Consider the following 11,092-nt stretch of genomic DNA (forward strand, 5'->3'; position numbering starts at 1 on the left):
ATATATAGAATAGAACTAGCGGCGCGGCGTACTGGCTTGCGTGGCGAGGCTTGCTCTCTCTTCACACAACTCAATTTGCGGTTCAGCGAACCCAAGTGAGGAGTAAAACCCACACCAGTACTGCTGCCCTGTCGTGGCCTTTTGCCCGGCACTTACTGTGGTTACGTCTTATTTTGATTGCTCTATTATCTATTACTACATAAGTGTAAGTATGTCGTAATGACACCTACTCTTAGAAGTGATCGGCACTTGGAGAGCAGTCCGGTGACGCGCCCTGCGTCTCCTCAAGGCAACGCGAAAGCATCCACCCTCGTGATTATTTGAAATTCAAAACACCACAGACCCATTGCGCTGACTAAGCTCGAAGCAGCGTACCACTCGTCGGTGTGTGTGAGAGTCCCTATCATCTCGGAGACGAGACGAAGGTCTTCAGCCATTGCATCGAATTGTCGCTCGCTGAATAGCTTGATCCGGTCCAACGGGCAATGCGACGTCAACTCAATTCGAGGCCCTGGCACTCTCGTGCTCGCATCGCACAGGCTTCCATCTGTAGGGCGAGTTTTCTCGAGAATCCTCGCCCACTTGGTATCAATACTCTTTGTCACTGTCGGACGAATGATCGCCGCGAAGGGTCGACGACCACAGCGTACGCGTCTTCCGACTCGACCTCGTGCCATGATCGACGTACGAACTCTCGCTATCAGGATAGTTGCAAGACGTCGTACGCAGCTTACAGAACGTGGAGTAATCACGTGGGGGTCTTGGAAGAGCGACAATACTTTGCCCTTGGCGAAATCGTCTCTGTTAGGACCCTAGTCCCCACCACCACCCTTCGATAGTGTATCAGGGAGCGGATTCATCGCCGGACTCGCCGCTTGAGCCGCCGTCCGTGCCACCGGTTGCCTTCCCATACTGATGTCTTTCGCCCCGAATCCCTTGCAAAGATTTTTCTTCCACTTGTGAAGGTCGGCTCCGGCTTCCGACGGTTGCCAATATTCAGCGCCATAGTTGCAGGTCTCTAACCCATTACCCGCAACAGCGACAGAGTGCCCTCCGCGGATTGCGCCGTATTCAGCTAGATTACCGGGTAGGTCAACCCGTCGCGCAGGGCACTATAAGGTACCTGACGCACTTAGTGAGGGTTGAACAGACGAATCCAGTCGCTCGTCATCATTTTCTCGGAGCATTTTGCCAAGACCTTGTTCGCCGCTAGAGAATCTTGAACTATCGAGGAAAAACAGGGCCAGTGTTGATGTGGAGGCAGCAGAGCTAGGATCGAGCAGCAACAAACTCGAGCGCTTTGCCTACTATTGGCTTACCAGCTAGGAACAAGTACACAGATGACCGAGTACAAGTGATTCACTGGATAGTGTAATATTATTTTAATAAAGTTAGATAAAATAAAAAAATCCTTTCTAATAAGTTAAGCCAAATTGCTCACAATCGGAAGCAATACAGTCATGGCAGGGGCCACGCGCGACATCCGCTCGTTCTTCGCAGCGCAGCCGCCGGCTAAGAAGCGCCGCACGACGCAGGAGGATGTGGGTTCCGACAAGCCCAAGCCAGTCATGCCCGAGATCGAACCGATCATCAGCGGCGTTGAGGCCGTGCAACGTCTTGTGCAAGACCAGGAGCAAGACGATGGCGAGATTCTGCCAGTGACGAGTTTCGTGGAGCTGCAGAAAGTGATACAACTCCGCTCACTCATGCACCAATCGTGGTTCGATCTGCTGCAGAAAGAGTTTGCGCGTGGCTCTTTCCAGACGCTGACTAGATTCCTGGAGGGAGAGGAAGGTCGCAAGAAGACCATCTATCCACCGCCTGCCGACGTGTTTGCGGCGCTGCGAGACTGCGCCTTCTCCGACCTGAAAGTAGTCATTCTGGGTCAGGACCCATATCACGGACCGCAGCAGGCGCACGGCTTAAGCTTCTCGGTGCGTCACGGAGTCCCACCTCCTCCGAGTCTCAAGAATATCTTCAAGGAGGCCATGAACGATATGGGAATTGATCGCCCTACCCACGGCTGCTTGTCTTGCTGGAGTCGTCAGGGAGTTCTCCTCCTCAATACGGTACTCACAGTGCGTCGAGGTGAACCGAACTCGCACAAGAAACGCGGCTGGGAACAGTTGACGGACGCCATAATCTCCAAGGTCAACAAAGACGCCTCCAACGTCGTCTTCTTGCTCTGGGGGAAACCTGCGCAGGAGAAGGGCGCGCTGATCGACTCCAAGCGGCATCTGGTGGTGCGCTCGTCACACCCGTCACCACTAGGAGCCACGAAAACTAACGCTCCCTTCCTTGGCTCCAAATGCTTCTCACGTGCCAATAGCTACCTCAAAGAGCATGGCAAGGAGCCCATCGACTGGAGCGTGCAGTAAACCCCTGATGCATAGATAAATCCACCCTACTCGCTGTTTGTGTGCTTTGATCGCTATTAGTTATCGGTACTAGCTAATATAACAACTGACGTACTTACGCGGCCTTGCGGAAACTGCGGCAACGTGCTCGTTGTCGGTAGCCCCAGACATCGAGCTCTGCAAGTGTCAGGGGCAGGCGTCGACGTGACAGGAAGGCCACAATCCGCACTCTTGTCTCTACCAGAGCTTCTCGGAAATGCATCAACGTTGTGGTCGGATCTCGCTGTAGCTGCTGCTTCCACACGGCGTCCATCACTAATAACGAGTGCGCGAACACGTGTGCAAGCGCAATCTCGGCTGGTCCACCTTCTGCGCACGCTAATTGATGAGAGAAGGCCGATGACGCGAGCGAGGATGCGTCCCCCATGAGAGCTACAAACCCACGCAGCTCCGGGTGTGACCGACTGGGCTGCTGGGATGTCTCGAGCTCGGCGTTTTCCGTACCGCAGCACGGACACACGAGTGGAAGCGGCTCTTTGAGTTTCAAGTGGCACAGCAGCATTTCCAGCAGATTCAGTGCGCACAAGCACACAGGGAAGCGATTCTCACGTAGCATTCGCTGTACGATAATACATCAACGATGCAGTGAACATCAGTGAGTGGATCTCAGATGAAAACAAGACTTTGGAATATGCGCCGTTCACCTTGAACTCGTCGTTGAGGTGATCTGAGAAGTAGAGTAGCATCCGGATCGCCAGTCGTCCTGAAGTGCGGAGGTCAGACGCCGGGTCGTCGTTCTGTGAAGCAAGAACGCAAAGAGCAGCAAGTGTCAGCATCAGTTCAAAACACTTGAAGCATGCTGACAAGACTGTCGATCGCACTTGGAAGCCCACGTCTCGCCAACGCACGTTGACGCGTCCTTCGTACGGCAGTGTGGGGAACAGGCCGCTCCAGAGGTGCTGCAGCATGTCATCATCCTCTATATAAGAGGCAGCCGTGTCAGACTCCTGCAATCGAGAACTCGAGAACCCACTAGTTGCATCTCAGCTCTGTACCTGGCAGCGTCGGTTCGAATTGTTCGCGTGCTGTCTGTCGTAGTGCATAGATTTCTCCCATCTGAGCTGACGTGGCGAAATCTTCGTAGTCGCCTATGCGATCCGGAAAGACCCACTTCCAGCATGGCCACTGGCTACAGGGCCGGCAGCATAGTATCCGTTTGTCCTGGTCCAGATCGTCGTCGCCTTTGCCATCGCTCGAGGCGAAGTAGGGAGCGTGGCCGTTGCCACTGTGCCCGTTACTTGGCGTTTTCCCGTTGGTAAGACTCGTGCCGTTGCCAGCCGACAGGTACCTGGACAGACAATCGGGAGAACGAGCACCAAGCTCTTCCTCGTCGCTAGTGTCGCCGGCCAGTAGAGGGCGAGAGGCGTCCATGGCAAGCAGGCGCTAGATAGATACGGCAATTGAATATGAAGAGCAACTTCCAGCAGTCACGTGACGGGATTGGTTGAAATATCAGCGAATCGGCATCTAGTGTAGCCATCTCTGCTTCAACTCACCAGCCATCACACTAAAACCGTTATTCACGGTACTGTTCGTCAATTTTTAACTGGGCGTGATGCTGATCCCTATCGACAGCATAATGGACCAGGAGGAGCGCCGGAAGCGCCACGGTGAGTTGACTTCGCATCCTCCACCGACGCAACGTTTGTGCTGACGCTTCCTCTCTCTCCCCTTTTCTATTCGCGCGTCCAAGAGCTTTCCTATGGCGTATACAATTTTCGAGACGTCAAGCAGCACTTCTCCAGCCTCGGTTGGACCTTTCGACCAGGGCCAGAGCTGAGCTATGACCACTACTACATTAAACCAGGCAAGAACCCTCGCAATAAGAAGCACAAGCAGGGCGAAGATTATTTCCTGGGCGAGGCGGAGCTTGTGGCATACGCGCGCAAGATGAAAATCTTCGGGGAGGAGACGGTGCCGCTGCCTACTGCCAACGGACTGCGGCACAACAAGCGACGAGCACGCACTAATAGCAGCGCTAGAACTAGCAAAGTCAAGACCAACTGGAATAGTGAGAGTAGCGACAATGAGAATACACCAAGACTCAGACGAGAGCACAAGCGACACCGTCGGCGGTCAGACGAACACAAAATTGGCAACTCGGCGCATAATCCCATCGCGTTGTCCTCGGACTCAAGCGAAGACGAATCTGGAACTGCTATGGACACTGCTAGTAGTGTCGAGGAGGACGAGGAGTGGACCGAGGGAGGGATTGATGTGGAAGATGATCAGGAGGGCGAAGAGGAAGCGGCGTCGTCAGCTTCAGAAGAAGCTTCCAATGACAAATCTGAAAAGGAAGATTTGGAGATTGCTACAAGCAGTCAATGGTCTACGAAGGTTCCTAAAGGCAAGTCTCAATCTTTTATATATACAGAGCCTCAAGAAACCAAGCGGATGGAAAATGCCAAAGCCAAGACGAAGCCCAAGAAGGAAACCAAATCTACGTTAAAAGGGAAGCTCATACCTAAAAGTGACGAGGCATCTGATGATAGTGACGAGGAGGAGCTGGGTCAGAATCATATGAAGGCACGTCCGTTATTGTCAACGTCTCAGAGGAAGCGCAATAGAGTGATGCATACATCAAAAAGGAAGCGCCAGAACGATTCAAACGCTGCTTCTGGCAATGCAAAAGGCTCAAACAAGTCCAGCGGTAAGATGAGGGCAGCCACGGGCTCTAAGTCTAGAGGCCTTAAGACAATTACTGCGAAGAAATCGAAGTCGGCGCCACGATGCCTGTTGCAAGACACGGACAAATCCAATGCTGGAGGGTGCGCGGATAACGATGACAACAGCTTCGACCTGGGGGTAGCAGAGTGTGGTGAGTCACCTCCACGTCGACCTCCATCACGGGCGCACTCCCGAGCTAACAGCGTCAGGTCTTCTCCACCAACGCGTGTAGCGGCTGCAAGCCCACCACCACCAGATTCACAGGAAGAGCAGAAGGAAGAAGAGGCCACGACGGTTAACCCCGCACCTGCCGCAGTGCCAGCGTTGCCACAGTCGGTCCTCTCTTCTTCGACAAAGACTCATCCAACAACATCCCCTGAACTCGCGAAGAGCAAAACTGTGGACTCGGGTACCTCAGCGCAAGTGTCCATGGAGCTAACGCAAGTGGAGTTGCCTCCAGATCGCGCCAATAAATACCACATTCGCGTTACCGTGTCGGCGGATAAGCCGCCAGTTCACACGATTTGGATGGAAAATTTGTCGTCGCATGAGCAGCGCGAGTACAGCTTTGTCGATGTCACGGAGCTCCCTGGCGCGAAGAATGACATACGTGTACCCACTACTACTGTTCTTACAGCGCTTTTTCGGTGTTTGAGCAGTCAGTCTGACGCAGTAGTGATCGTTGGACCAGAACCTAGAGCTACGGCGGAGTCGAAAACTGCGTTTGAGAAGGGGGAAGTGCAACTGCTAACGTCTACTGCAGAGAAGGATGCAGGGGAAGCCTCTGGCGGTGACGGATTGACGCTGGTAGTGGCGTATCCTGCTCTTGATCTCTTCCGAGTGGATCATAATTTCCCCATGAAGCTGGTGTCTGAAAGCCAGCGGTTGCAGCATCTCGCACAGGAGATGGAACGTCTCAGAGAGCAGCTTTCTCTCGTCCAGACTGATCGGGACAAGCTGTGCGAGCAACTTCGACAGTTAGAAGAGGAGAACGAGCGCAGTTTGTCGCAACAGGTGGAGGCGCAGGTGAGAGCGAGGATGGAGACTCAGGACTCGCGACCGCAGGAGAGCAGCGAGGACATGGAGCGTCATGTGACCAAACTCATCGAAGAGAAGACCCAGGCTTTTATTGTGGCAAAGGAGAAGGAGAACCGTCTACGAGAGCGTGCCAGAAGGTGGGTGTTTGTGCAGTCAAGTTGGATGTCGGCCTTTCGGCCGTGTCAAGCACTAGCCACTGGTGCTCCCACCGACGCGAGGACGTCTCTCCTCCGGCCGGTAACAGCAACCACTACCCGTGCGTATATTGTTGAGTGGAAAGAAGTCATTGACATTACTGAGTCGCTCTTCCAGATGACTGACACGTCTGAAAGCGGGTCGACACGGTCCATTTCCGTTGTCAAAGATGGCATGTATCAAGTGAATGCTAACGTAAGCCACGACAGTTTGGTTCAACTGCGGCTCGTGATAAATCCTGCAAACTCCGACGAGGGCGATGCAGCTCAACGCGGGGCTCGCGAGATCGCGCCAACGAAGGTGTCGTTGTACGACAATAAGCGGCGCGTCTCGCGCGTGGATATGATGCTTGAACTGCGTGCGTCGGACCAACTCTCACTAGAACTCCGGCTATTTGACTCGGCGGCGCCTCCTATGGCACAGGAAGAGTGGCTACGAGACCCCATGCCAACGCACAACCGGTTATTGATCGTCGCGCTGTAGCAACCGTGACAAGAAGACAGTAGTACGAATGAAAATTGAAACTAACTGCACTAGAACTCGGATGTGTAAATAGTTCTCGATAAATGAACAAATGCTGGATTGATGCAGATCCGTGAACGTTGAAGTTGACCGTTGCCCAAGCTTTGGAAACTTTGCTGTTGTTGCATTGAGGATTTGACATGGATACAGTACCTGCTTATGGCCACGGGGAATTTCTGATAGGAGATAGCCTCCGACAAGACTCGCGCGCTGAGGCCGCAAGCCTTGCCGTGCTGGACAACGAGACACGGTTGCCTAAGGCATGCCTAACTGCCTGGTAATCACTGGATCAAAAGTTGATTTCTCTAGCTTTGCTGCTTGGTTGCACTTGCGGTTCCGGCTCAAGTCACGCCAGACTCACCACATCACCTTGGCCGTCTCAGTGAGACTCTCCATGGCGACCTGACGACTTGGTCGTGTGTGGAGGAGCGGCTTCCAACGGATTTCCTTGACACGACATGTAGAACAAGAAGAGAGTGTTGCGCTGACAGTGAACTGTATTGTAGTGGCGGCTCTACGCATCTGATGTAGTGCAGTTTGAAGCTGTGACAGCAGTGACAGGTTGATGCCGCTTTGACGACGGACGAAACGGCGTCTATTAATGCTCGAGCAGAAAGCGCAATGGCTTCAGCAACCTGTGTCTGTTGTTTGTCTCGACAAGCGGCCATGAGCTGTAAACTCTCGGACAGCAGTCTCAACTTCTGGGTCCGCCCCCGTGCAGCATGGTGGCGGAGTTACCAAGCACCAGCGCAGCGGATATCGAGGCAAGGGGAACGACTATCCGGAGCTGGCATCCAGCATTGCGGTGGCGCCAGGACGCGCCGACAGAGAACAAGTGCGCGCTGCCATCGTCTTCAGACGCACGTCAACCGAGCCCGAATCGCTTCAAAAGCATGGCAAGCGTCTGGCGGATGATTCAATGGCCGTCGGGCTGCTCTATCCCCAACAGTTTTTGCCCTAGAAAAAGGACCAAAATCCGTTTAAGTAGGACGGAGTTTTTGCGAGCTTCAGCGTATAGGTCAAACAATTACTTGAAGTTTGTAAGGAGGCTCGTTTTTTAAGGGCAGCGTGTCATTTATAACAAGTGTTTTTGACAAGTATACGAAGATCCTGATGACTCTCCATCTACCAATCCTGTTATGATTTTCATACCTTGAGACCCGCATAATAAATTCAACTTTGATTGTCCAAGAAAGACAAACTCAAGAACGGTTTGTTATTAATGACAAACTTGCTCATGCATTTTCGCCGTGTTGGGCAGCAGTATACACCACGATTAGCATGCCACATAAAGAACTCATAAAATGCTGTATGCCCATGGCAATAAGACCTCGCAACTCTTGATTAACGATGCCACTCCAAGGCGCAGTCCTATTTCTTGCTCTTAGTTTTCAAGGTGTTGAGGCTATGCAGACTCCGGGAAGTGGTGCAATGACGACCAGCAACAAGCAGTCACTCCGTGCGCAGCTTCTGTCGGTGCGGCGCTGACTCAGCCTCAAACAGCAGCTCGCGGAAAGCAGCTGCCGCAGCGAGTTAAAGGGCTCATCTATCGGTCGCCAAGAGCAACACGGGTACGTGCCGTGACGTAGGCGCGCCGATGTCAAGGACATCCTGCAGGATTGGCGATGGCAGTCGTCAATGCGCTTGCTGGACTGAAGCCAGCAAACCCTGGACAAGTTTTGCGGGGCATCGACACCTTGACGGCACTAGCCTCAATTCCCGACAATGCGAAGAGCTCTCTGCCTTCCTTGCCTTGCCCTGCACACCAAAAAACTAGTGTAGGTGCTATATGCGCCGGCTGGTGCAGTTTACCAGCTCCGATTGTCGATTTTGGTAGTCTCAGGCAGCTGTCTAGGCCATCAGGAAGGCGTCTTGGCTACTGAAGAGCTCGAAAGAATGTCCTCAGCAGCTAACAAACTTGGTATACATGGCCTAAAACAGGCACCCGAGCCCGTTATTATTAATAATGTGTCGAGGCAACTTCACCTTGAAGGAGGCTGCTGCATGGGTGAGCAGTGGAGCTTGCGTACAGGATGGGGAACGCACGCCGCAAAAGTCAATGCCCGTCAGCGCGGAGACACTGATCTTCTCTCTCGAGTGCTCCATGCAGATACATGTAGCGAGCGCCTTTGCCCATGAACACGGCGCCAGTATCGGGTTCTATCGGCGGGTAGGCGCTCCAGTCTTCCGTCCTCCAGCTGTAGCCTCCTCGGCTCGGCTCTGCTCCTGGTTCGGTTGCGCCGCACAGCCCGTGGAAATTGCCGCAGGAGCCCCTAGTCTCCCTCGGAAGAAATAGCCGCCCACCTCGCTTTCTTGTCTGTAGAGGCCTCGCGATAAGACGGCAAGACCGCTTCCTCTCCAAAATCGATATGATCACTATCATCACTTTTGCTCTGTCGGCGGCGCTAGCCTCTACCAGCTGCTCATTCTCCATTTGGCCGCGTCCCACTCACTTGCTCAACAGCAGCAGCAGCACTCCGCCCAAAGTCCGACACCCGGTCGCTCACCTCACGGCAACTCACCTCGACTCCTTCTGCCTGCTAACTAGACAAGAAAATGCTGCAGAACGACTACGGCTACTCGCACTACCAGGCGGCTGCTCAGCACCACCAACACAGTGGCGAGCGTCCCAAGCTCTTCGGCACGTCGATCGACAATGGGGGCTCGGCCAATGGCTACCACGGCCCGGGCATGCACGACTTCCACCAGCTCGTGCACCCGAACAACATGACGCCTCAGCACCACATGCAGCAGACGCCGCAGCACCAGGCGCAGGCCCCGCAGCACCAGCAGGGCGACTTTGACCACGAGCCGATCATGATGAACATGCAGCACCCCGGTCAGTACTACGCGCCTCCGCCCATGACGGCGCAGATGCTCCACGTATCCACCGACTACAACTCTGGAGGCTCTGCGGGTGGTGCGACGCCGTCGAACTCGCACGCGGGCTCCAAGCGCTCGCGCGAGGAGCTCAACATGAAGGAGAAGAAGCGCATGTTCAAGCTCAATGACCGCATCAACCAGCTCAAGACGCTGCTGGATGAGGCTGGCGTGCAGTCCAAGAAGAACAAGCAGTCCATTCTGGATAACACTTATCACTACATCAGCATGCTGCGCAGCAACCTCCTGATCGCCAAGCAGAAGGCCGAGCGCGCCGAGAAGCAGGCCGACAGCTTCCGCTCGCAGGCCCAGACTGGCGGTCCCATGGACGCTGTCTTCAAGCGCTGCTTCGACCAGTCCTCAACCCCGCGCATCGTGGTAGACCTCAACATGCAGCTCATGGCAGTCAACTCGGCCTTCCTATCACAAACCGGCCAGACCGAGGACAGCCTCATGGACGTCAACACGCTGCGCTCCAGCCTCTGCCTGGACAACGGCAAGCTCGACGCTGTCGTACAGTCCGTCAGCAGCAGCATGAAGCCAATCAGCGCAATCGTACAGGCGCAGGGTGCAGGCAACATCGCGACGCTTACGCTCATGGCGTCAGTCCTCACGGATGACGACAACTCCGTGACTGCCATCGAGTTCAGCCTCGTGCCCTTCGAAATCTCGTCTGATTTCTCGACTCCGAGCACCAACGGCTACTCGAACGACGTCAAGCAGGACATGCCCAAGGAGGCCAGCCCCTCGGGTGTCAGCGACCTTGCGGTGTAAGACAGTGGCGGATGGTGTAAAGCACCGCATGTGTGATATACCTAGTGCATGAGCGAGCGAATCTACCAAGCAAGCAGAGCCCACGAGAACACTGCAGCGGCTTAGGAAGGTGAGGGATTGGCCCCTGTAGATAAAAGTGTAACATATAACCTAATTGTCGATCCAATTCTTGCCGTTTGTCCTTCGGTTCCATTTCCTTCACCTTTGCTACCAAGATCTAAAGGGTGCTCATGCATCTACCAAGAAGACGGGAACGCTGTCATGACGAGCGTGTTGCCTATGGAAGTGCGTCGTGTTGCTCGTTGTCCGAGTGCGGCATCGCGTTAGCGTCGACGGCTCCGAGCCACAGGCGCCATCTGCTGCGAGGACAGCTGGGCAAGGTCGGAATCAACGCTTCAACGGAGGTGGTGGTGACGAGACTGACCCCGTGACCGAGAGCCCCATATGGCGGGCAATGGAGCCATCTAGCAGCGGAGAGAACCAACGCACCGTCGCGGCAGACACCGGAGTCCCTTCAGCGGCAAGCGCAGCGCTTCATTGCGCGTCTTCCGGGCGCTCCACACTCGAGGACGAATGGGTGGTGCTCGACGAGAGCCACT

The 11,092-nt window shown here is 54.4% G+C and overlaps 6 protein-coding genes across 11 annotated transcripts; 4 read left to right on the forward strand and 2 right to left on the reverse strand.

Moving 5' to 3' along the window:
* The first annotated feature begins 1,402 nt into the window (after positions 1 to 1,402).
* On the forward strand, positions 1,403 to 3,038 carry PPTG_09107 (uracil-DNA glycosylase). The gene has a single exon (XM_008903967.1). The coding sequence runs from the start codon at positions 1,461 to 1,463 to the stop codon at positions 2,376 to 2,378; it is 918 nt and encodes a 305-aa protein (XP_008902215.1). The 5' UTR covers positions 1,403 to 1,460; the 3' UTR covers positions 2,379 to 3,038.
* PPTG_09108 (hypothetical protein) lies at positions 2,388 to 3,836 on the reverse strand. Of its 3 annotated transcripts, XM_008903970.1 has the most exons (4): positions 3,413 to 3,836; positions 3,239 to 3,336; positions 3,062 to 3,154; positions 2,388 to 2,976 (listed from the first exon to the last, which is right to left on the reverse strand). In XM_008903970.1, the coding sequence occupies exons 1-4, from the start codon at positions 3,786 to 3,788 to the stop codon at positions 2,473 to 2,475; spliced, it is 1,071 nt and encodes a 356-aa protein (XP_008902218.1). In that variant the 5' UTR covers positions 3,789 to 3,836; the 3' UTR covers positions 2,388 to 2,472. The 3 variants fall into 3 exon arrangements, with proteins under 3 accessions (XP_008902218.1, XP_008902216.1, XP_008902217.1); XM_008903968.1 differs by having other exon boundaries at positions 3,062 to 3,336; XM_008903969.1 differs by having other exon boundaries at positions 3,062 to 3,836.
* Positions 3,837 to 3,970: 134 nt separating this feature from the next.
* PPTG_09109 (hypothetical protein) lies at positions 3,971 to 6,921 on the forward strand (the record flags this gene model as incomplete). 4 transcript variants are annotated; one of them, XM_008903974.1, is made up of 3 exons in its annotated part: positions 3,971 to 4,027; positions 4,111 to 6,378; positions 6,435 to 6,921. In XM_008903974.1, coding segments are annotated over 3 exons (2,333 nt in total), but the record flags the coding sequence as incomplete, so codon positions are not given. The 4 variants fall into 4 exon arrangements, with proteins under 4 accessions (XP_008902222.1, XP_008902220.1, XP_008902221.1 ...); XM_008903972.1 differs by having other exon boundaries at positions 4,111 to 6,259; XM_008903973.1 differs by having other exon boundaries at positions 3,971 to 6,378.
* PPTG_22470 (hypothetical protein) lies at positions 6,858 to 7,865 on the reverse strand. The gene has a single exon (XM_008904319.1). It carries the CDS (start codon positions 7,505 to 7,507, stop codon positions 7,205 to 7,207), a length of 303 nt encoding a protein of 100 aa, XP_008902567.1. The 5' UTR covers positions 7,508 to 7,865; the 3' UTR covers positions 6,858 to 7,204.
* PPTG_22471 (hypothetical protein) lies at positions 7,238 to 8,002 on the forward strand. The gene has a single exon (XM_008904320.1). It carries the CDS (start codon positions 7,562 to 7,564, stop codon positions 7,898 to 7,900), a length of 339 nt encoding a protein of 112 aa, XP_008902568.1. The 5' UTR covers positions 7,238 to 7,561; the 3' UTR covers positions 7,901 to 8,002.
* Positions 8,003 to 9,273: 1,271 nt separating this feature from the next.
* On the forward strand, positions 9,274 to 10,675 carry PPTG_09110 (hypothetical protein). The gene has a single exon (XM_008903975.1). It carries the CDS (start codon positions 9,396 to 9,398, stop codon positions 10,491 to 10,493), a length of 1,098 nt encoding a protein of 365 aa, XP_008902223.1. The 5' UTR covers positions 9,274 to 9,395; the 3' UTR covers positions 10,494 to 10,675.
* The last annotated feature ends 417 nt before the right edge of the window (positions 10,676 to 11,092 follow it).

The sequence above is a fragment of the Phytophthora parasitica genome (genome assembly GCF_000247585.1).
Source record: "Phytophthora parasitica INRA-310 unplaced genomic scaffold supercont2.17, whole genome shotgun sequence".
In the NCBI taxonomy this organism is placed as follows: Eukaryota; Oomycota; class Peronosporomycetes; order Peronosporales; family Peronosporaceae; genus Phytophthora; species Phytophthora nicotianae.

What these genes read in the sequence shown, in the direction of transcription:
- PPTG_09110 (XM_008903975.1), top strand. Translation starts at nt 9,396, where the DNA reads ATGCTGCAGAACGACTACGGCTACTCGCACTACCAGGCGGCTGCTCAG.
- PPTG_09108 (XM_008903968.1), bottom strand. Translation starts at nt 3,788, where the DNA reads ATGGACGCCTCTCGCCCTCTACTGGCCGGCGACACTAGCGACGAGGAA. An exon ending in ATTCGAACCGACGCTGCCAG is followed by an intron (nt 3,337 to 3,412) that starts GTACAGAGCTGA and finishes CCTCTTATATAG; the next exon opens with AGGATGATGACATGCTGCAG. An exon ending in ACCTCAACGACGAGTTCAAG is followed by an intron (nt 2,977 to 3,061) that starts GTGAACGGCGCA and finishes ATTATCGTACAG; the next exon opens with CGAATGCTACGTGAGAATCG.
- PPTG_22471 (XM_008904320.1), top strand. Translation starts at nt 7,562, where the DNA reads ATGGTGGCGGAGTTACCAAGCACCAGCGCAGCGGATATCGAGGCAAGG.
- PPTG_09107 (XM_008903967.1), top strand. Translation starts at nt 1,461, where the DNA reads ATGGCAGGGGCCACGCGCGACATCCGCTCGTTCTTCGCAGCGCAGCCG.
- PPTG_22470 (XM_008904319.1), bottom strand. Translation starts at nt 7,507, where the DNA reads ATGGCCGCTTGTCGAGACAAACAACAGACACAGGTTGCTGAAGCCATT.